Source organism: Lactuca serriola, chromosome 5 (assembly GCF_051521515.1).
Source record: "Lactuca serriola cultivar US96UC23 chromosome 5, Lser_US96UC23_V15, whole genome shotgun sequence".
NCBI classification, from domain to species: domain Eukaryota; kingdom Viridiplantae; phylum Streptophyta; class Magnoliopsida; order Asterales; family Asteraceae; genus Lactuca; species Lactuca serriola.
In genome coordinates, this window is record NC_136412.1 from 143,392,069 (window position 1) to 143,414,861 (window position 22,793).

Consider the following 22,793-nt stretch of genomic DNA (forward strand, 5'->3'; position numbering starts at 1 on the left):
CAGACGTTTGATCCACCTCTTCTACTGCAGAGGTTTACAGATGTGGTCCGCAGACTGCAGACACTTTGTCTCAGAAAAAAAACAAACAACACCTAAATGTGTACACAAATATTAAGGACTAAATGTGTACAAATGAGAAATATATTACCTTATTAAGTCATTTTTCCTGACTAATCTGGAGTAACCGGTCATAAGTACTGAATGTATACAGTTTACAAATTGAATGGGTAAATGTGAAAAAAAAACTCAGTAACCAAATGTATACAAATCAAAATATAATATATTACCTGTAGGGTAAACGGCATAACCTTCGGGTAGCCACAGGAGGGCAAAGGCCTAACTCCAGAGCTTGTGATATTGGAGAAAGATGAGAAGAGACCCCCTACCCACCGATTAACCTATTGTGTAAATTAGCAATGTTATTGATGTGTGTGTGATTGTTGGTGACAAAGAAAACCTAATTATAGTCGTCAAAGATGGGGATCGTTTATATAGAGATACACGTGGGTGTACGTATATGTGGTGTGAGGATGACGCGATGGGGACACGACCACCCAATTAATTCAACCAATCCATCATGTTTGGCGCCTACAAGGCTACCATATCCCATTCCCAAACTCCAAAAATTATCTACATTTATTTAGGGTTTTTTTAGACAAAATTGCAAAAGTGGTCCCTGTGGTATGCAAAATTTTGGGGTTTTAGTTTAAACCTCGAGTTTTTTGGATTCATGGTCCTTTTGGAGTGGTTTGTATGTGAAAATAGTCCATTCGAAAATTGAAATGACTATAATACCCTTGGGGTATTTGTTTTTCATTTTTCTTTCATTTTTTAAAAGTTTAATATTAATTTATTTATTTTAACAATTAAAAAAATAATAAAGGACCCCCCCCCCCCTCTCTCTCTCTCTCTCTCTCTCTCCTGGATGCATTCTTCCTACATCATCACCCACTCAAAGAAAAACCCCAGAAGAAACTCTTAGCCCCCACCTCCATCGTGGTCCTCCTGCTCCGCCACTCCCTTTCTTGTTGAAACCCACCTCCAAAACCACTATCTTTTTAGCAACGCCGTCAATCTTCACCGCTATCTCCCTCATTCTCATCCTCAAACACAAACAACAACAAAGAAGAATCAGAGCAGTGAGTTCGATCAAACCCACCTCCAATGAGATGAATCAACTCGGTTTGGACACATACCCTTGTTCCAAGCGGAGCTTCGATTCTGATTTGGACACGAGCTTGAAAAATGATACCACTTGGGTTTAATTTAGGGTTTATTTTAAAAGATGAAATCTAGTGAAGAAAAAAGTGTGGAGTCTTGGCATGTTGTTAAATCAAAGGGGAAGAACAATCAACCTAAAAAAGCAATGGAAATGGAGGAGAGGACTACCGCCAGGTGTCGGAACAGGTGAAAGTTCATCATTCAACATCTAAAATCGATAATTCAATCAATGGCATCAGGAGGGTATCTTGATTTCAAAAGGGTTTGTTCTTTAAATATATAAACACACTCATCAAGAGGGCATCTCGATTTCTGATTTCATGTGTATGGAGATACAGGTGGGTGACGGTGGTGGTGGCTGGTGTGATTTTTGGATCTTGTGATGATTGGGGTTCTTTCGATTTGGGTTCCTTCATGTTGGAAAGAAGTATTTGGACATATTGCAGTGTTATAATTTAAAACAAAACAAGAAAATAGAATCACAATGTTGAATCATTAAGAAAAATATGTAGTTAATCTTCATAATTTGGTGTTCATGAGTGGGTGATGGTGTAGGAAGAATGCGTCCAGGAAAGAGAGAGAGAGAGAGAGAGAGAGAGAGAGAGAGAGAGAGAGAGAGAGAGAGAGAGAGAGGTCCTCTATTAGTTTTTTAATTGTTAAAATAAATAAATAAATGTTAAATTTTTAAAAAAATGAAAGAAAAATGACAAATAAATACCCCAAGGGTATTATAGTCATTTCAATTTTCAGAGGGACTATTTTCACATACAAACAACCCCAAAAGGACCATGAATCTAAAAAATTGTAGTTTGGACTAAAACCTCAAAATTTTACATACCACATGGACCACTTTTGCAATTTTGTCTAAAAAAAAACCTTAAATAAATGTAGATAATTTTTGGAGTTTGGGAATGGGATATGGTAGCCTTGTAGGCGCCAAACATGATGGATTGGTTGAATTAATTGGGTGGTCGTGTCCCCATCGCGTCATCCTCACACCACATATACGTACACCCACGTGTATCTCTATATAAACGATGCCCATCTTTGACGACTATAATTAGGTTTTCTTTGTCACCAACAGTCACACACACATCAATAACATTGCTAATTTACACAATAGGTTAATCGGTGGGTGGGGGGTCTCTTCTCATCTTTCTCCAATATCACAAGCTCTGGAGTTAGGCCTTTGCCCTCCTGTGGCTACCCGAAGGTTATGCCGTTTACCCTACAGGTATCTTCCACCGTTTTCCCCTTTTTTGGTTTTCATTTTCGATCGTTTCGCTTTGTTTTTAATTTGTGGAAACCAGATCTGGATTGTTTTTGGTTGCTTTTCAATCGGGTTGATTAGATCTGGCTTTAGGGTTTCGTTTGTTTAATCTATTGGCGTTTTTATGGATCTTTTAATGGGGGTTTCCGCATATATACATCATATTTAGCGAATTTTTTTTCTGAGTTTGATATCCGGAAATTAGGTATTTTGGTTTACAGCTGGATTCGTTAGGAACAATGGAAATAAAAAATCTATCTACAAACAGATCTCTAAGATGGTCTTATCGTCGAACAATTATTCATGTTTGTATATGATTAAGGGTCTATTAGGTTTATATTCATCAGATGTTTCTCCCTAGTTCCATTAGGTGTAATTCACTAGAATATTCGCGATTGGGAAGTTGCTTGTGATTCGGGGAGCCTGATCCTCATCTCGGATTTCTTGCAAGTGTTTGTGTTTTATCTCTTTTCTTTCTCATCTTTCTTTAATCTTTGCACCCACTTGATCATCTTCTATATTCTTAAAATATACTTTACGTTGCTACCTTTATTCTCTACCTTTACAATAATACATCATATATATTATACACACATAAGCATATAATATGATTCAATAATGCAACTTTTGGTATTTATTCAAATTACAAGTTGCTTTCCACAACCAGATTACCAATAATGGGAAATCATGATTCTCTATTTTAGGTTAGAATCTTTAGGATGATTATTCAGGTTTCTATTAAAATGATAATCCTGAGATTACTTTATAGTCTCCATCCTCATGATGAAACTGATAAATCTCATCTGCTGCATGATATGATTGATATCTCACTTACATTAAGCTAATATCATTTTTTTTTCAGTTTGAAAAGGTTTTAATTTCCTCTGAGACATGGAGCAAACATGCCCTTGGTCAGATTGTTTCAAGAATCAGGCTTTCTCATTCCAAAAAGTGCTCGATTGGCGTTCTCTCATCCCTAGATGTTTTCTTCTTGTTTCCTTTGTTAACTGCACCTAGTGAGCATCCTCCTGTCTACAGGCGTAATGCAAGTTTGTTATGAGATAGGTGTTGGATCTTTAGTCAACATTGACAAGTAAGCTGGTCAACGTTTTGACAAATTGCACTTTATAAAAAAGTTTTCATCTTGTTTGTACTCATATCCTTTTCTGAACAAAACCAGTGCACTTCCAATACAGTAATCACTTTTAAATCTTCCAAGATCATCTACTGAGGTAAAGCTTCAATTAGAGCATCTACAATGTATGCTTATTAAATTACCATTTTACCCCTGTGTGGTAGTTTCTAACACTTGTTCATTCCATCCACTCTCAATGCAGGGCTGAACTTTGTATGTACATGATGAATTTTGCATTCACTGTTAATTACTAGATGAGATACTCTTTAGCAACACTCCTCTTTTCTAATGGGTACCAACTAGATTTACAAAAACATTGGCTGAAGATTTTGCAACAGAATCCATAGGGGTAAAAAAGTCATCGTCAAGATTTCTTTTTTGGGTACGAATATAAGCTTAAGCATATCAAGATGCCCTTCACTTCCCACTTCTTATTGCTTTCTATGCCTTTAGAAAATCTGGGCATCATCGATCCGGTGTCCATAAATAAAACTTTCCATCAGAAGCTTTTCACTCTTCTTTTGCTCATGCATCAAGAAAGTTGATGCTGGAAAGTTTATTATTATATTATTATCTAGTTTCTTCTTCTTCTTGTTCTTCTTCTATAGTTGTCTAGAGATTAAGTCCATTGTTCCTTCTTCTTGTTCTTCTTCTATGTTTGTGTCTGTTCTTCGTAAATAAAGGTGCTTCTAGCAGTTGCATACCCAAAAATGGAAAGGTGAGTTCATTTCTTGATTTCTTGATTGGGATTTTAGGGTTTAAATGATGTGAAATTGTAACTAATATGTTGGATTTGTTGCTGTTTAGGTACAAGGTAATCAAGGAAGTTGGTAATGGATCTTTTGGGGTTGTTTGGAGGGCGTTGAATAAACAAAATGGTGAAGTGGTGAGTCCTTTGTATAAATTTTTGTTAATTATAATGAAAGTAAGACAAAATTACATAAATGGTCCCTGTGGTTTACCAAAAGTCGCAAACTCAGTCCTTGCTAATTTTTTTGATGAAAATGTCCAAAACTTGCATGAATGGTCCTTCTTTTGCTAACACCATTACTGTTCATCCGTTAGTGTGAGGGCAATTTGGTCTTTTCAAGTGGCAGAGACCGAGTGTGTAACCATGGATAAACCATAGGGACTATTTATGTACTTTTGTCTATATTAATGTTTATGAGTTTGTGGCTTTTCCACCCCTTTACTTTTTAAAATATCACTTTGAACCCTTCACTTTGAACTTTTTACCTTTTTACTTCTAAAATTACTTCTAAAATTTATAAGTAATGATGTTATTATTAAAGTTTACTTATTATCTACACAGGTTGCGATTAAAAAAATGAAGAGGAAGTATTATTCATGGGAAGAATGCATAAATCTGAGAGAAGTAAAGGTAACAATTAACAGATCATGTAATTAACGAAAAAAATAACAAATCTTGTATTGCATTTTAATATAAACTTAATTTTTTTTTTGTAGTCACTTCGTAAAATGAATCATCCAAATATTGTGAAGCTGAAGGAAGTAATCAGAGAAAATGACATCTTATACTTTGTGTTTGAGTACATGGTATGAAGAACAGAAGAAGATTTCTTGTTATATCTTTTGTTGACTTTTCAACTCTTATATAATAATATAATTTTATTTATTTATCTCTTTGTAGGAATGCAGTCTTTATCAACTTATGAAAGATAGACTGAAGCTTTTTTCAGAAACTGATATTAGAAATTGGTGCTTCCAAGTTTTTCAAGGTCTTGCTTATATGCATCAACGTGGTTTCTTCCATCGTGATCTTAAGCCTGGTGAGATTTTTTCATTCTTTTTTTTGGGAAAATGACTTAAAAGCCCTTAAGTTTTCACAAAAATGTTGGTTTTACCCTTGGACGTGTTTTAGGTCCAGTAAGTCCGAAGTTTTGTTTAATTTGTTCATTTTTATCCTTGTAGCCGGTTTCCAGGTAACCTACCGGTTACCTAATGCCAGTAAAGCCCTTGAATTTTCAAAATGTTCAGATTTACCCTTAAGTTTTTAAAAAATGTTCGGATTTACCCTTACCGTGATTTTTATTTTGATTATTCTGATTATTATTATTATTATTATTATTATTATTACGTATTTTTAATAAATTTTAATGTATAAAAATATTTTATACATACATTTTTAAATGTATACAAATATTTTTATTAATATAAATATATTTTTAATAATATATATACTTGTATTTGGTATTTATATACATTTGAATTACCATGTATTCCATTAAAAACGTATTTATATATTAAAAAAGTATTTATTTATACAAATATTTTTATTAATATAAATATGTTTTTAATAATATATATACTTGTATTTGGTATTTATATACATTTGAATTACCATGTATTCCATTAAAAACGTATTTATATATTAAAAAAGTATTTATTTATACAAATATTTTTATTAATATAAATATATTTTTAATAATATATATACTTGTATTTGGTATTTATATACATTTGAATTACCATGTATTCCATTAAAAATGTATTTATATATTAAAAAAGTATTTATTTATACAAATATTTTTATTAATATAAATATATTTTTAATAATATATATACTTGTATTTTGGTATTTATATACATTTGAAGTACCATGTATTCCATTAAAAACGTATTTATATATTAAAAAAGTATTTATTTGTATATAGTAGGTATAAATATATATTTATTTCATATAAAAATATATTTATATTAATAAAAATATTTACATACATTTAAAAATGTATGTATAAAATATTTTTATACATTTAAAAATGTATTAAAAAAAAATAATAATGATAATAATAATAATAATAATAATAATAATAATAATAATAATAATAATAATAATCAATGTAAGGGTAAATTCGAACATTTTTGAAAAACTTAAAGGGTAAATCCGAACATTTTTGAAAATTCAAGGGCTTTACTGGGATTAGGTAACCGGTAGGTTACCTGGAAACCGGCTATAAGGGTAAAAATGAACAAATTAAACAAAACTTCGGGCTTTACTGGACCTAAAACACGTTCAAGGGTAAAACCGACATTTTTGTGAAAACTTAAGGGCTTTTATGTCATTTTCCCCTTTTTTTTTAAAGTTTAGTTAAAATTACAATAGTGCCCCTGAATTGAAAGTTAATTCTTTTTATGTTGTAGAAAACTTTCTTGTTTCTAAGGATGTAATAAAGATAGCTGATTTTGGTCTTGCTCGTGAGATTGTCTCCCAACCACCATACACCGAGTATGTTTCAACCCGCTGGTGAGTCGAGAGGGTATTTTGGTCTTTTTGCATCAAACATGGAATTTGGTTTTTAGTTTTCAAATTTTGCTGAAATGTGGATGTTACAGGTATCGTGCCCCTGAGGTTCTTCTTCAGTCACCAACATATGGTTCTGCAGTTGGTGAGTAAAAACTTTATATAAAATACGAAAGTTTAAATTTTATAAAAGTTTTCATAAAACTTATATAAAAATACATTCTTGGAAATCATAATAATAGATATGTGGGCGATGGGAGCAATCATGGCTGAACTATTTACTCTCAGACCACTTTTCCCAGGTTCAAGGTCTGTGGTGTCCACTTCTCTCCTATTAAATAAAATTATTTTTTTTGCATAATGAGTTTATGAAATTTATAAAAAATGTAAAATTTTCAGTGAAGCAGATGAAATTTATAAAATTTGCAAAGTGATAGGAAGCCCAACAGAAAGCTCATGGGCTGAAGGACTTGAGCTTGCAACTACTGTCAATTATCAATTTCCAGAGGTTAGTTACTTTTTTTTAATACCTTTTATATTTTTTTTTATAAAAAAGTTAACTTTTTTATTTTTGTTAGCAGCTTGCAGGCGTAAATCTCTCTGCACTCGTACCATCTGCAAGCAAAGATGGAGTCAATCTGATTTCAGTAAGATTTGTTCCATAATTTTTTTAAATTTTAAATTTTTAAAAAAATGTGAATTAAAATTTATTTTTCCCTTATTGTTATGCTATTCAGTCACTTTGTTCTTGGGATCCATGTAAGAGGCCAACAGCCATGGAAGCTCTTCAGCATCCTTTCTTTCAGGTAAAAACTCCCAATTTTTTTTTAAAAAAAATATCAAGAACAATTATATTATTATTATTATTATTATGGGCAAAATTGTAATTTCTTAAAAATCTGCAGAATTGTTACTATGTTCCTCCTTCTCTTCGCCCTAAATCCACCATTGCTAAAACACCTCCATCTGGTTTGTTCTCCCCTCGCAACTCACAATTCTTGAAGTTTAATGAGATTTTATTACTTTTGAGTAAATAAAAGAAGGGCAAATTTGTAATTAGTCAAGTATTTTTTTTTTTTGCAGCTGGCTTAACTACAAAAAGAGCTGTGGAACAGAAATGTGCCAAGAAATATCCTCTACCCAATTCAAAGCCAAATATCACTCCATCCGCCAAAATGCATTCATCTCTAAATTCAGGTAATAATAATAATATATTATTTAATTAATCTAATTTGTTTTTGTACATATTTTTTTATGTTGTGATTAATTTAAAAGAAAAAACAGGTGTGCAACGAAGACTGGAATTGAATCGACAAGATGGAGTAAATGAAAAGACAAATAAGATCTCATCTTCCACCAAGCAACAACCAAAATATCAGCCACCCATTAAAAACAATATTAATAATCCAAGTAAGAAACCTATTTATTTACTTACATCTTTTTGCTATATAAGATTAATTAATTGATAATAATTTCAGGAGTAGGGGGGGTATATATGGGAAAAGGAAGAGTTGGTGAAACAGGTGAAAAATTTGGAAATATGACGATTGGAAGTGGAAGAGGGAAACCTTCACCACCAGCAATGAAGGCTGGAATGGCAAATGGTAGTAGATCCGATTTGTTTTCTGGAAGGTCACAGGGGTATAGTAGCAAGGTGGCAGGATAGCCATATTGACATATTTACCCCTTTGGTCTTGTAATGTGTTTGGGGTTCAAAGGTCATCTCTGGAAATAAGTGGTTTGGTTTTTATGTTTTAGAACTGTCGTGTCGTGTGTCTTGTTGGTTCTGTATTTTCTATATGAAATTATGTTTGAATATGGTTTCAAAACAAGAGAATTTAAAGGTTTAGAAAATATTATATTATATGAAGGGAATAATAATAATTAATCTTCACTCTTTACCAAATAAGTGAAGAAAGAGATTTATATGTTTGTCTACATTTCCTCCTATACAATGTTCTAATAATTTTCATGGTCATCTCTTACTATTTTGCCACTATATTTGGTCAACCATCCTTTGCTCCTCACAACAGACCTGTGTTTGCTGTGTATACATGTCAGACATGAATTTGACAAACACGAACACTATATGAATTATAAAATGTGTCTTTGGCATCAAACATAGACATGAATTTGACAGAAACGAACACAATGAATTGTAAAATGTGTCTATGGCATCAAACATGTAATTAATTAATCCAATATGATATATGACATGACATAAATAAACCTGTATTTTAAACATAAACTTACATGAATTTAATGTCTATATTTTTTTACTTACAAATTTAATTTGTGTCTATATGTGTTTAAATTGATAAATTTGTGTTTTGACACACATACAAATTTAATTTATGTCTATATGTGTTTAAATTGATAAGTTTGTGTTTTGATTGATAAATTTGTGTTTTGACACACATACAAATTTAATTTATGTCTATATGTGTTTAAATTGATAAGTTTGTGTTTTGACACACGTAAAACACGAACCATGAATTTAAAATTTGTGTTGATAGACACGAATTTTTAAATCCCATACATAAAACTTGTGTTTGTCATATCAATTGTGATGTGTATCAAATTATTGGGTCTATCTCATTATAAAACTTGTGCATCAACTACTTACATAGTTGTGGGTTGACTTGCTTGACATCTCCAATCTATACCAATCTCCTTTCTAGTATTTTTTTTTAATGATCGACATAACCTCTAATATATTATTAAATATCATTTTTGATATCATATCCAACGATGATCGACATAACCTCTAATATATTATTAAACAAGCTGAGCTCGACCTTAATATTAGACTTGTTTATTAAATGAGCTCAAATTGATGGGGGTTGGTAGTAACCATTTTCAACCCACACATCTTTTCTCTCAACTTGTACTACATGCATTAGTACCTGTATATTAGGATTTAAGTTATTGTTTTACGATTTCAGCTATCGATTTAGTAAATGTTTTAATAGTAAAAAAAAAAATACTTTGTAGGTGGGTGGTTTAAAAAAGATAGATTCCTTATATTACTGTTTGATGGTTGGTAAAAATGGAAGTGAAAGGATATAAAAATGTTCATGTGGCGCATAGGTGGCAAGAGGGATGGAAAAGATGCACTCCTCCCACCACTAAACGACTACGACTGCTATTAGTTAGTTTAGACTAATCTTTTGTATTTATAATTGATTGTGGTAAATCTGTTTGAACTAATCATTAGGCTTTAGTCGGTTTTAGCATTTGGTTAGCTTGTAGTATGTTTGACTTAAATATTTTTTTTTGAATTTAATAAAATAAAATAGACTTGCATGGATATCCAATGCTTCATGGATTCACTTGATATTATCCATATTGGGTCAATCGTTCGGTTGGAAACTAATACACTGAAGTGCAACTTCTTTAAACGTATGTAAAGAACAACTATCAATGTTAGTTCTTATATATATATATATATATATATATATATATATATATATATATATATATATATATATATATATATATATATATATATATATAATTAATGTGCATATATGTGAATTTGAATATTCACAAATGTACGTATATACAGAGTGTACATTTATAGTTTTCATCATATATTTTTTACCTATAACTGGATTAACGTTGTTTGTTAAGTTATTTTTGGACAAATCAATGTTTCTTAATACATTTGAATTGTTGATTTTTGTTATTCATATTTAACTGAGAAGCAAACAAAATAACCTAAAAACCGATTTACGTAAACCTTATTTGGTGTGGTATTGTGTTTATTTATACATTAGTTTTTTATTTATAAAGTTCTATATAATCTCAATTAGTCTTAAATACAAATACACAGTGTACCTAGTCTTGAAATAAGAATGGTTTAGATCAAATAATTCAAATGTTAATTAATAATAGAAAAGTAAAAGGTGGTTTTGTGTAAACAAAATTAAACTAACTTTAACGCTTAATTAAACAACGAAACTAAAGAACTAATTGGAAACAATAAATAAGAAGTACTTCCACTAGAATACGAATCCACCATGTTTTTATGTTTTATTTATTAGAAGTATAATGAATTAATGAATTGATTACCGAATTGTATATGACTTGTTATCTTGATCGGATTTCCTTGTACTAATAATTAATGAACAATTAACACAATGATCATGCAATTAGTAAACACATAATTACTTAACTATATTCGACCTATGAACGATATGATCTAGTGATTTCGTGTCAATGATCATGACAATCAATCTAAGCATAGCATGAATACCTAATGCTCTCTAACACAATCAAAGTCACCGATTAATATTATCTAACCATAGGCTTATGATTAAAGTCCTAGTCATACAAACCTAATCATCATAGATTCATATGATTCAAGTACATCAAGATAAAATAATCATCTAATCGTAATAATACTTAGTAATAAACAATAAAATCATAACTTTAACATGCTAGGTAAAGCAATCAATCTAACACAAGTAATAACCAAATTCAATTAATCCTATTAAAGAAATCAAAGCATATCAACAAGGGTTCATCAATATCTAGTGAAAGATAAGTTTTATACCATATTCAGTAAACTAAAGCAGAAAAACATCACCAGAAGAATGCAAGACGTGATCATCAAGCAAAGCCGAAGTGCAATATTGATATAATGGCGCTTGAATCTTCAAATCCTTGCTCCAATTGAATCTCTAACTTTAAAATCGACCCTTGGAGGGTTCTTCCTCACGAATAATCACAACTATAAGGTCTCCACCTCCTGGACATGACCTAATGTACGAAATATATATACTTGCCAAATTCTGGCCACCACAACGTGGTTAAGAGGCACCACGTCGCGGTCTTCATGGATATCTAGTATTCTCCAAGTCAGCTTAACGATCTCGAAGTTTCCATTTACCACGTCGTGGTAGTTGGATTTCACATTTTCGCACAAACACAAAAGTCGTCCAAAATTTTGTCTAATTTTCAGATCATTTTGAATTGCCTTAATTGGAGTTATGATTCATGCGATATGGACAAAAATACTGACGAGAGGGCAAACTATCCAACAACATCCTTTCTTTGTTTTTTCTTTTAGCTTCGTGTTCCTCATTTTGCATTCCAGCTTCCATTTTAATTGTAATTGAACATTATCAAACATATTAAATATCATATCTAAAAATATAACATTTTAATCAAATATATTAATATAATGGCCTAAAGTATATAATTACATAAGATCATCTCAAAATATCCCTCAATTATCTTTTGGTTGTTCTGAAGCAAACTAGATTGTTATGATGCTATATCAAAACTTTGCCCACCAACATCACATAGAATAATCCAATTTGAATTCGCAAATTATGTCTCACCTCAATGCATATATTTATGTCTAGACCCTAATTACTTCCCATGTCCTAAATACTCACAATCCTCATAAACTTTCCCCACTTATTTTGAGCAACATTCATTTTGCATCCCTCTGAATACATCCTCATAAAACTTTCTTAACCTCAAGGTAATTTTTGTTAAGTTCCCAAGCACACATATGATAAAATAACCTAGAAAAAAAATTTACAAACCAAATAATCCCTTGACAATTTGCCTTATTCTTCACTTTTCAAGATCTTCATATTTTGCAAACTTTTATTTACTCAACAACTTTTGACAACCTTTTTTTTTCTTTTCTTTTTGCACAACTATTTTCACTTTTTTTTTTTTTTTTTTTTTTTTTTTTTTTTTTTTCATATCTCATTTTTTTCTCTCAAACTAAAACCTAAAAGAAAAACATATGCTTACGAAAGGGAACTTAATCTGAACCCTTATTAGGTAAAGGTATTAGTCTAAATTGAAATGATCACATAAGCTTTCCTGGATACATGTCAAGTACACGATGCAAAACATATTATGTCCCTCAAACTACACAAATTCACGCTTTTGTCTCATGATTTCACTAGAACTAGAAAGCCACAAATATATTATAACATATTTGTTATAGAAAACCTTTAAATTCACATCAAATTATCCCACACAATACTAACAAACTTAGTTATAACACAAGCATGATTTTAAATAGTCTTTATTTTTCAAATTTAGATATATTTTTTTCAAGTCTATGTTTTGTCAGTTTTATTAAATCTAGCATATATATTTTTATTTTAATCTAGCATGCTATTTTCCTTTAATTCGATCCCCTACCCCACACTTACATTATACAAATCCATCATTGTATAAAGACAATTAAAACATATAAAATAAAAGAGGGAGAAAACGAACTAACTCGCCTTGGTTATGTAGTCGCGATATCGGATGACTGTTATTTATCGATACTAAACTTGACTTCGTCTGCAGGAACACTTCTGAACATCCTTGTTGAAATTGGTGGACTCTTGGAAACAAAATAAGAAGTGTACATCTAAACTTCTCAACTCGAAAATCTGCCTGGGGCGTTGTCGGGTCGTGGAAAGTTGTTGGATAGGGTGTGGTCACTATAAAATCTAGAACTTGTGTGAAAATCATTGACACGACGTGCAGTAAGAATTGGCACGTTGCGGTCTTCAAATGTCAGGAACTTAGTCGCGATGCAATAAAATGTCGAGTCTCGAGGTAGCTAGAATCATGCAGCGTCTTCATGAAAATCTAAATTTTTCATCGCTAAATAAATCGACCAATCTGAAAGTAGCTAATTTGTCGACCGGTCCCTCGTATCTATTTATTCCCATATATAGCATTGATAACATGAAAGACTCCTTGGTTTTATCTCCATATCGATTGTATACCCTACACTTGTTTGTGTGTCACGCTTCTTGCCTTCTTCTCGTAATACTCCACCTACTCATGAACTTTTGCCCATCATCAATTTCTAAGCTGAATATCTCTTCCAATAAAAATAAGAATCATCAAAAGCACTTTTATTCAAAATAAAATTAAAAATGAAAACTAAAAGGAAAAGAAAATGAAAACTAATTTAAAAGTCGGGTTACCTCCCGATAAGCGCTTAATTTCGTGCGAGTATTGAGCTGGACTCTCAGCTTAATAAAATTCTAATAAAATCGATGCCAGTCCATCCGTTGCAATTAATTTTCTTTTGGTCCGATTTGTAAGATTTGAATTTTTGTTTTGAAAATCCACTGGCCAAGCTTGAATCCATAAAATCCAAGAATGTTGACAAGGGTTGGAATTGGTTGGACACTCATCAGAAATGGATCGTACATTAGAACTTTCTATAAGTTGGAATTGTCACCCCATGCTTTAAAACACAAACCGGAAAAGTAGCGGTCGATGTCGTGGTAACGATCACACCACAATGTGGTTCCTGCTTTCCAACTTGTTCTTAGTACCGGTCTTTAGCTAGCAACCTCTCTACCTCCTCCAAATCTTTTTCTGGATCGAATAGATCATCAGTTGCTTGCAACTCACGCTCAAGAATAGCAACGATCATATACATTTAAATAAAAACTAAAAACGAAACTATAAACAAAATTTAATCAACAAATAAATAATACAAAATAAACGCATCCGTTCCCCGACATCGATGCCAAAAACTTGATGTGTTTATTTAAATACTTGTTTTCTATTTATAAAGTCATGTCTAATCTCAACTAGTTTTAAACAAAAATAGGCAATGTACTTAGTCGTGAAGTAACATAGTTTAAGATAAGAAAGAGTGTCGCACACAAGGAACGAGAATGATTTAGATCAAATAATTCAAATGTTAATTAAATTAATAACAAAAAAGTAATGTTGGTTTTGTGTAAACTAAATTAAACTAACTTTAACGCTTAATTAATTAACAAACTAAAGAACTACATGGAAACACTTAATAAGAAATACTTCCACTAGAATACAAATCCCCCAAGTTTTTATGTTTGATTTATTAGAAGTGCAATGGATTAAGGAATTTATTACAAAATTGTAATATGGCTAGTTATCTTGATTGTATTCCCTAGCACTAATAGTTAATGAACAATTAACACAATGATCATGCAATTAGTGAACACATAATTAATTAAATATATTCGAACTATAACGATATGATCTAGTGATTTCGTGCCAATGATCATGACAATCAATCTAAGCATAGCATGGATACATATTGCTCTCTAACACAATCAAAGTCACCGATTAATATTATCTAACCCTAGGCTTATGATCAAAGTCCCAGTCATACAAAACTAATGATCATAGATTCATATGATTCAAGTATATCAAGATAGAATGATCATCTAATCATAATAATACTCAGTAATAAACAATAAAAATCATAACTTTAACATTCTAGGTAAAACAATCAATCGAACACAAGTAAAAACCAAATTCAATTAATCCTACTAATGAAATCAAAGCATATCAACAATGGTCATTAATATCTAGTGAAAATAAAGGTTTTTACACCATTTTCAATAAATTAAAGTAGAATAACATCACCAAAAAAAATGCAAGATGCGATCATCAAGCAAACCCGAAGTTAAATCTTGATATAATATTGCTTGAATCTTTAAATCCTTGCTCCAATTGAATCTCTAACTTTAAAATCGACTCTTGGAGGGCTTTTCCTCGTAAATAATAGCAACCGTAAGGTCTCCACCTCCTAAAAGCGACCTAATGTCCGGAATATATATACTTGCATAATTTTGGCCACCACGACGTGGTTAAGAGGTAGGACGTTGCGGTATTCATGGATATCCTGTATTCTCCAAGTCAGCTCAATGATCACGAAGTTTTCATTTACCACGTCGTGGTGGTGATCACAACGTGGTGGTGGTTGGATTTCACATTTTGGCACAAACACAAAAGTCGTCCGAAATTTTGTATAATTTTCAGATTATTTTGAATTGCCTTAATCGGAGTTACGATTCATGAGATATGACCAAAATACTGATGAGGGGTCAAGCTATCCAACAACATATTTTCTTTGTTTTTTTCAACTCTATTTTCCTCATTCTGCATTCCAGCTCCCATTTTAACTATAAATGAACGTTTTCAAGCATATTAAGTATCATATATATTCAAATATAACATTTTAATCAAATATATTAAGACAATGGCCTAAAATATATAGTTAAATAATGATATATCAACGATTTAGTTAATATTTTAGAAGTAAAAGAATTGATTAAGGGCATGTTTGGGTTAGCTTTTTTAGCACAAAAGTGATTATTAAGAAAAATGCTTATTAGCTTATGGCTTTTAGGAAAAGCTGATTTTAAAAAGTGTTTGGATAAGAAAAACTGTTTTTAGAAGTAAAATGGCTTAAAAAGCTAAAAGCTAGGATTTTCCAGCTTTTTGAAAGTTTTACTTTTTTCTATCCAAAAAGCTGTTTTAAAAAACGCTTTTTAAATACAAAAACACTTTTTTAGCTTATTAGCTTTTTGAAAAGCTAAAAAACTAATAAGCTATTTTAAAAAGTTATCCCAAACACCCACTAAATCGAATTCAATAAACGGCTACAGATTAACATTGATAACCTAGTCTAACAGTATGAAAATGAGCCCCAACTATAAATATACATATATACAAATTACAAAAAACGAATGCCATTTTTTTTTATTATGGTGCAACTTGTTTAGACGATGCACTCAAGATGGTATGGTCGTCTTGGTTTTGAAAAAAATTGGTGGAAAAAAATCTCAAGTTCTCATGCAAATATTGATTCCCAAAAGACCTTTAAATTTTGGTAAATTTAGTCTTTTTTTTATATACACCACATACCAACTAACTTATTGTAACAGTTTATATTTTTACTGTTGGTAACCTACAACAACATGTTATAATGGTAAAATGTGAATAATTTCATCAAGTTTGATGTTATATGATATACAAAAAAAGAATATAAATGTAAACAAAATCAATAGTTTGTTATGCCCTGAATCATTTTTTTAGTTTCAATTTTGTCTGATAATTTAATAAATGGTAGATATCCCTTTATCAAAACTTGAATGAAAGAGCACAAATGTATGGTTCACAATACCTACACGACTATAGCAACTTCTCAATTAAATGGATACAACTTCTTAACAATCTATGTCGACATTTTTTTTTTGGAAACGGCAAATGATTCTGCGGTAACCTACTCGCATATTTCAACGAGCACCCTGAGTTTGAGCTTATTTACAAGACAAACCTAGCCTCGACAGGGGTTTCTAAGGAAAATTTCCCCAAATGAGGCACAAGTTTAAGAGGCACCGATTTTTGGGTTTTGTAGGGATTGCTTCTTGACAATCTACGTCGCCAATTTTTTTTTTGGAATCGACAATGATTCTACTCGCATATTTCAACGAGCACCGCGAGTTCAAGCTCATTTACAAGGCAAACCCAACCATCATAGGGGTTTAAAAGAAAATTTCCCCACATTTGGCACAAGTTTAAGAAGCACCCATTTTTGGGTTTCATAGGGATTGAACTCCACACATCTAACCTTATGTGGGTATTAATTATTAAACCCGGTACCTCTTCCTAGCTAGGCTGGAAGTCATTGATATGTCGACAATTAAATGGATACAGAATTTGTCCCCTTCTTTCACCGAAAGATGGCTTCCAAACTCGTTCATCCATCTCTTAGTTTCTTTAATTTCTACCCAACCACGCATAAAGAAATCAAAAGTAAACTATCTTGTTAATTTTGAGATGAGCTTGACTTTCCTGATGAATACTTATCAAACAAATCATCTGATTTGTATATTTTTATTATTGAGTCTAAAGATAATTATTTTGTATAATACATATCATGAAATAATATTAGAGGAAGTTATCCCGTTTTATAATCCATCCTGCTTTTCATTCTTTTGTTTGAAAGCATAAGATTGATACCTTTAAAATATTTAAATAAGACGACTTACTTGAACATCGATTGCATCCTCAATCCTCTCGATGACGGTTTCCATCGTAGGGCGTTCCTTGAAATTGTAGCTAATGCATTGGAATGCAAGTTCTTTAAATATATGAAAACACCGACTATCAATTTGATCTCTAATAAGGGGATCAATTAATTCCTCAAGTCCGTTGTTATAGTAGCGTCGTACAAGATTTATTAGAGGTTGTGGGTTACCATCTCCAAAACTCCTTCGATGGTAAGCCAACATCCCACTCAAGATTTCAAACAATACCACACCAAACGAGTACACATCTGACTCTTTATGGAGGATTCCACTTTCTTGGTAAATGGGATCCAAGTAAAAAACAGTACCAGCAGCTTTTGTATAGATTTCCGTACCTTGTGTATCTCTAGGGGATTGTTTTGATAAACCAAAATCACAAATTTTGGCTTCCATATTTTCATCAAGCAATATGTTTCCACTCTTGATGTCTCTGTGAATGACTCTAATTTCTTCACCTAGACTTGAGTGGATGTAGTTGAGTCCTCTTGCTACCCCTAAACAAATCTTGAGGCGTTGTGACCATGTTAGACGACCCCTCTTCTTTGAGTCTTGGAGATGATGATCAAGGCTATGATTGCTTGCATACTCGTAAACTAAGATCATCTCATTGTCTTCATCACAGTAACCAACAAAAGAGATGATGTTGTCATGATGAAAACTGGAAATGAACTTTAGCTCGGTAAGGAATTCATCTTTTCCTTGGTGACTTTTGAGATCAAGGCGTTTGATAGCCACTACGCAATTTTTCCAGAGTTTAGAGAGCTGTCCTCTATAGACCACACCAAATCCACCATCTCCAATCTGAGTTTCAGCACTAAAGTCTCTGGTTGCCAATTTGATTTCCTCCAGTGGAATTATAAAACTTTCTAGGTTTTGACATTGGTGGCTTGGTGTAGCAATGGTGGAAGGTACTCCAAGGTTCTGTTAAGATAAATCCATTACTAAGATGTTACATTTATTGTTTATATTTTTTTAAATAGGCGTCAACGTGATGCACGAATAGAAATTCATTTCACACTTTTCATTTTTAAATAACAAAATAACAACTTACTTGAATATATTGTGCTTCTTCAATCCTCTTGATGATCCTGTTCATAGTAGGGCGATCTCTTAACTTCAAACTAATGCATTGATATGCAAGTTCCTTGAATGCATGGAAAGAGTGAGTATTAATTTGATCTCTTATATGAGGATCAATTAAGTTTTCCAATCCGTCATGATAGTAACGTCGTACCAAATTTATGAGTGTTTGTGGCTCATCTTCACCAATGGTCCTTTGATCAGAAGCCAACATACCACCCAACATCTCAAATAATACCACCCCAAATGAGTAAATGTCTGATTCTGTGCTAACGATGCCACTTTCATTGTAAATTGGATCCATGTAAAATGGGGTACCCACAGCAGGTTCATAGACTTCTCGCTGATTTCCGTCGACTAATATTGCCAAAACAAAACAACAAAATTTTGCTTCAAGATTTCCATCTAACAATATGTTTGAACTTGAGACACCTCTATGTATTACTTTGTTCTGCTCCCCCAAACCCGAGTGAAGGTACTTGAGTCCTCTTGCTGCTCCTAGGCAAATCTTAAGGCGTTGTTCCCATGTTAAGCATCGGATTTTATTAGGGTCTTTTAGATGTTGATCAAGACTTCCATTGATAGCATATTCAGAAACTATAATCCTCTCATTGCCCTCATCACAATAGCCAATAAAAGGGATGATATTTTCATGGTTGAAGCTTGACATCATCTCAACTTCATTTCGGAACTCTTGCTCTCTTCGTGAACGAGTGGGATATATGCATTTGAATGCAGCTGTGCGATTCTGCCAATGTTCAGAGAGTTGACCTTTGTAGACCACACCAGATCCACCGACTCCTACACGAGTTTCTTGACTCTTGTATCCTGTGGCCAAGTTGACCTCCTTCAGTGGGATTAGACACCTCTCCAGGTTTTCATATCGGTTCATTCCTATGGTAATGCTTAAAGCAGCTCCATGTTTCTGTGACTATATATACACACAAAAGAGTTTGCTTAGAAGCGCCAAACTATTATAGGCTTATAGCATTCAACTACAAAAATCCCTAAGAAATGAAATTTACTATTTAATGTTTATGTGTTTGACAATCAACTTAGCAAGTAAGAATTCATTTGAACTAAGTGGCCATAGATATGAGGCATTTATATCCCGTTCAAGGAAACAATACCTCTCGTCAAACTTAGTAACCGGAGCAATAGAATTAAGAGAAATTAAATTGCTTCCTACTTTTTATGTCTATAAATATTTCTACCCAATAGAATTATGACAAGTGTCAACATTCTAAATTTTTTTAACTCACTCATTAAAGCTATCTACCCTAATAAATGAAAATGTTATTGCCACTTGTCATTCTCTCATTTATTTGGCCACATGTCATTTTGTCATAATTTTGAAATATATTTATTTTCCACTTGTCAATTACTTCATTATTCATTTCCACTATATCATTAATTTAGTTTTCATAAATTAAACCTACTATAATAACTATTAATTTCAAATTTCAAATTTCAAATTTCAAATTTCAATTTCAATTTCAAATAAATTTACACTTTAAACATTTGTATTTAACATTTTATTATAATAAATCGTTTAGTACACGGGTCTAACAATTAAACACATAATTTTAATTAATTTATTTTTTGCATGTTTTTTATTTTCATAATTTTCACTTATTTCATATTTCAAATTCAAATAAACTCTTCATTTAATCGCTCCTGTTTAACATTATGTTTTAATTAACCCGTATAATATACGGGTTTCACAACTAGTATTATGAATATATCAAATAAAATTAAATTGAATGGTGATTTTTCATAATTTTAGTGGGTAGAATTAATTGTAAGCATAAAAAGTAGGGATGTCAAAAAGTCCCGTGGGGGTCCCGTCCCGTTTGGGGGATTTTTTTAAAAAAAATCGAGGGCGGGGACGGGGCGGGGGTAGGCAATCCCGTCCCCGAATCCCCATGGGGACCCCGTTAATAAATTACACATCTATTTACATATATTAATTATATAAATATAATAAACTATAACATGATTTTGAGTTTCCAAAATTCATCAAAAAACATGTTTTTAAGCTGTTAGTATAATTTTTTAAAATGCCATAACTTTTTTATTTTTAACATGTAAAATTTTGCTATAAATAATTATTTGTTACCTAAAAATAGCTTATTTTAGCCTAAATAACAATTTCTTTTAGCCCAAAAAAAAGTAGCCCAAAATCAATCGGGGGCGAGGGAACGGGGGCATGGGTGGGGGTAATAAAGGGGATTCGGGGGTGGGGGCGGGGGTAGGAACATTGAACATTCCGGGGGCGGGGGCGGGGGCGGGGAGACGGGGAAATTTCGAGGGCGGGGGCGGGATATGTACTCCCCGCCCCGTTTGCCCCCGTTGACATCCCTAATAAAAGGTAGGCGGTAATTTAATTTGTCATTAATTAATTAAAAAGACTTACTTGGATATCCAATGCTTCCTTGATCCTCTCGATGATGGTATCCATCTTAGGTCGATCCTTTGATTTGAAACTAATGCATTGATATGCAATTTTCTTAAACGTATTGAAAGAACGACTATCAATTTGACTTCTTATAAATGGATCAATTATCTGGTCCAACCCATCCTCATAGTGGCGCCGGACCAAATTCATGAGAGTTTGTGGCTTACGATCTTCAATGCTCCTTCTATCATTAGCCAGCATCCCACTCAGTGTTTCAAAAAGCAGCACGCCAAACGAGTATACGTCTGATTCTTTCGTGAGGTTTCCAATTTCAAAATAATTGGGGTCCATGTAAAAGCTGTTACCGACATAAGTTGTATGTACGGTAATTAGCCTTGATCTAAAACCAAAATCACATATTTTGGCTTCCAAATTATCATCCAACAATATGTTTGTTGCTTTGATGTTTTTGTGTATTATTCTTCGGCTCTCTCCAGCACCCGAGTGCAGGTACTCGAGCCCTTTTGCTGCCCCTATGCAGATCTTTAGGCGTTGTTCCCATGTTAGGCAACGTCTTTTATTGGGGTCTTGGAGATGATCTTGAAGGCTTCCATTAATAGCGTATCCAAAAGCTATAATCATCTCGTTATCTTCAACACAGTAGCCAATGAAAGGGATGATATTTTCATGGTTGAAGCTCGAAATCATCTCAAGGTCATTACGGAATCCATCATGTCCTTTGAAATTACTTGGATATAAGCGTCTGAAGGCAGCTGTTTGGTTTTGCCAGCGTTTAGAAAGTTGTCCTCTATAGACACTAGCAAATTCACCACGTCCGATCCGAGTTTTTGAACTAAAGTCTTGGGTGGCCAAGCGGATCTCCTTCAGTGGAATAAGTGACTTTGCTAGGTTTACACGTGAAGAAGACATTCTCTTCTGATAATGGTGAGTATGTTTATTGATTATGGTTTGAGAATATAAGAAGAAACGAGTTGCTTAGAGATAATTATATCCGCCCCTTGCGCGTCTTCATTTATATTGGTCTTTGGCGTAAAAAAAAATATATAAATAGTTGATTTATAGCTGGAATCAAGTTCATATGCTATCAATAGTTAGACTTCTTTTAATATGACAATATACATCCACCTAACCTCGAAAATAACAGGAAACCCACCTAATATGACAATAGTTGACTAGAAATCAGAGGCGTGCAATACCCTACCATGTTTCAATCTATGGAAAGGTCTACTATTTTGACCATTTCAATTTTTTTTTTTTGAGAAAATTACAAAAATGGTCTAACATAATAGCCACTATAATCTCACTTCATTAAAATGGACAAACTTGTTCCTTGTGTTATTTGGATATTATAAGGATCGTGATAGAGCCTATTAACTACAGTAAATTACCTTTTTACCCTTATTTCTTTATTTTTCATATATTTTTTTTACTAAAATGTACTATAGTTACATAAATGACCCTTCTCACCCACATCCACCCCACCCCACCGTGTATAGTTCAAATATTCGGCAACCACCATCATCACCGACACTCTAGCAACCACCATCATCTTG

At 32.5% G+C, this 22,793-nt stretch overlaps 2 protein-coding genes across 5 annotated transcripts; one reads left to right on the forward strand and one right to left on the reverse strand.

Annotated features, from left to right (window-relative positions):
* The first annotated feature begins 2,269 nt into the window (after positions 1-2,269).
* LOC145053050 (cyclin-dependent kinase F-4-like) lies at positions 2,270-8,826 on the forward strand. 3 transcript variants are annotated; one of them, XM_079001018.1, is made up of 18 exons: positions 2,270-2,455; positions 3,354-3,584; positions 3,672-3,723; positions 3,829-4,344; positions 4,434-4,512; positions 4,939-5,007; positions 5,094-5,183; positions 5,278-5,416; positions 6,789-6,891; positions 6,981-7,033; positions 7,131-7,197; positions 7,288-7,396; positions 7,467-7,535; positions 7,626-7,694; positions 7,794-7,857; positions 7,972-8,085; positions 8,164-8,298; positions 8,367-8,826. In XM_079001018.1, exons 4-18 carry the CDS (start codon positions 4,337-4,339, stop codon positions 8,552-8,554), a joined length of 1,356 nt encoding a protein of 451 aa, XP_078857144.1. In that variant the 5' UTR covers positions 2,270-2,455; positions 3,354-3,584; positions 3,672-3,723; positions 3,829-4,336; the 3' UTR covers positions 8,555-8,826. The 3 variants fall into 3 exon arrangements, with proteins under 3 accessions (XP_078857144.1, XP_078857143.1, XP_078857142.1); XM_079001017.1 differs by lacking the exons at positions 2,270-2,455; positions 3,354-3,584; positions 3,672-3,723; positions 3,829-4,344 and having other exon boundaries at positions 4,416-4,512; positions 8,173-8,298; XM_079001016.1 differs by lacking the exons at positions 2,270-2,455; positions 3,354-3,584; positions 3,672-3,723; positions 3,829-4,344 and having other exon boundaries at positions 4,416-4,512; positions 7,470-7,535.
* A 2,619-nt stretch (positions 8,827-11,445) lies between these two features.
* Positions 11,446-22,247, reverse strand: LOC145053051 (uncharacterized). Of its 2 annotated transcripts, none has more exons than XM_079001020.1 (4): positions 21,238-22,247; positions 18,793-19,752; positions 17,703-18,662; positions 11,446-14,247 (listed from the first exon to the last, which is right to left on the reverse strand). In XM_079001020.1, the coding sequence occupies exons 1-4, from the start codon at positions 22,147-22,149 to the stop codon at positions 14,227-14,229; spliced, it is 2,853 nt and encodes a 950-aa protein (XP_078857146.1). In that variant the 5' UTR covers positions 22,150-22,247; the 3' UTR covers positions 11,446-14,226. The 2 variants fall into 2 exon arrangements, with proteins under 2 accessions (XP_078857146.1, XP_078857145.1); XM_079001019.1 differs by lacking the exon at positions 11,446-14,247 and adding an exon at positions 15,170-15,830.
* Positions 22,248-22,793: the final 546 nt, after the last annotated feature.

Bases quoted from the DNA above. Each gene is read 5' to 3' on its own strand.
- LOC145053050 (XM_079001018.1), top strand. The intron at 7,858-7,971 runs GTTTGTTCTCCC...TTTTTTTTGCAG, and splicing joins TGCTAAAACACCTCCATCTG to CTGGCTTAACTACAAAAAGA. The intron at 8,086-8,163 runs GTAATAATAATA...TTAATTTAAAAG, and splicing joins GCATTCATCTCTAAATTCAG to AAAAAACAGGTGTGCAACGA.
- LOC145053051 (XM_079001019.1), bottom strand. From the start codon at position 22,149: ATGTCTTCTTCACGTGTAAACCTAGCAAAGTCACTTATTCCACTGAAG. The intron at 19,753-21,237 runs GTAAGTCTTTTT...GTGTATATATAG, and splicing joins AGGAAGCATTGGATATCCAA to TCACAGAAACATGGAGCTGC. The intron at 15,831-17,702 runs GTAAGTCGTCTT...GTTCATTTATAG, and splicing joins AGGATGCAATCGATGTTCAA to TTAAAATGGGAGCTGGAATG.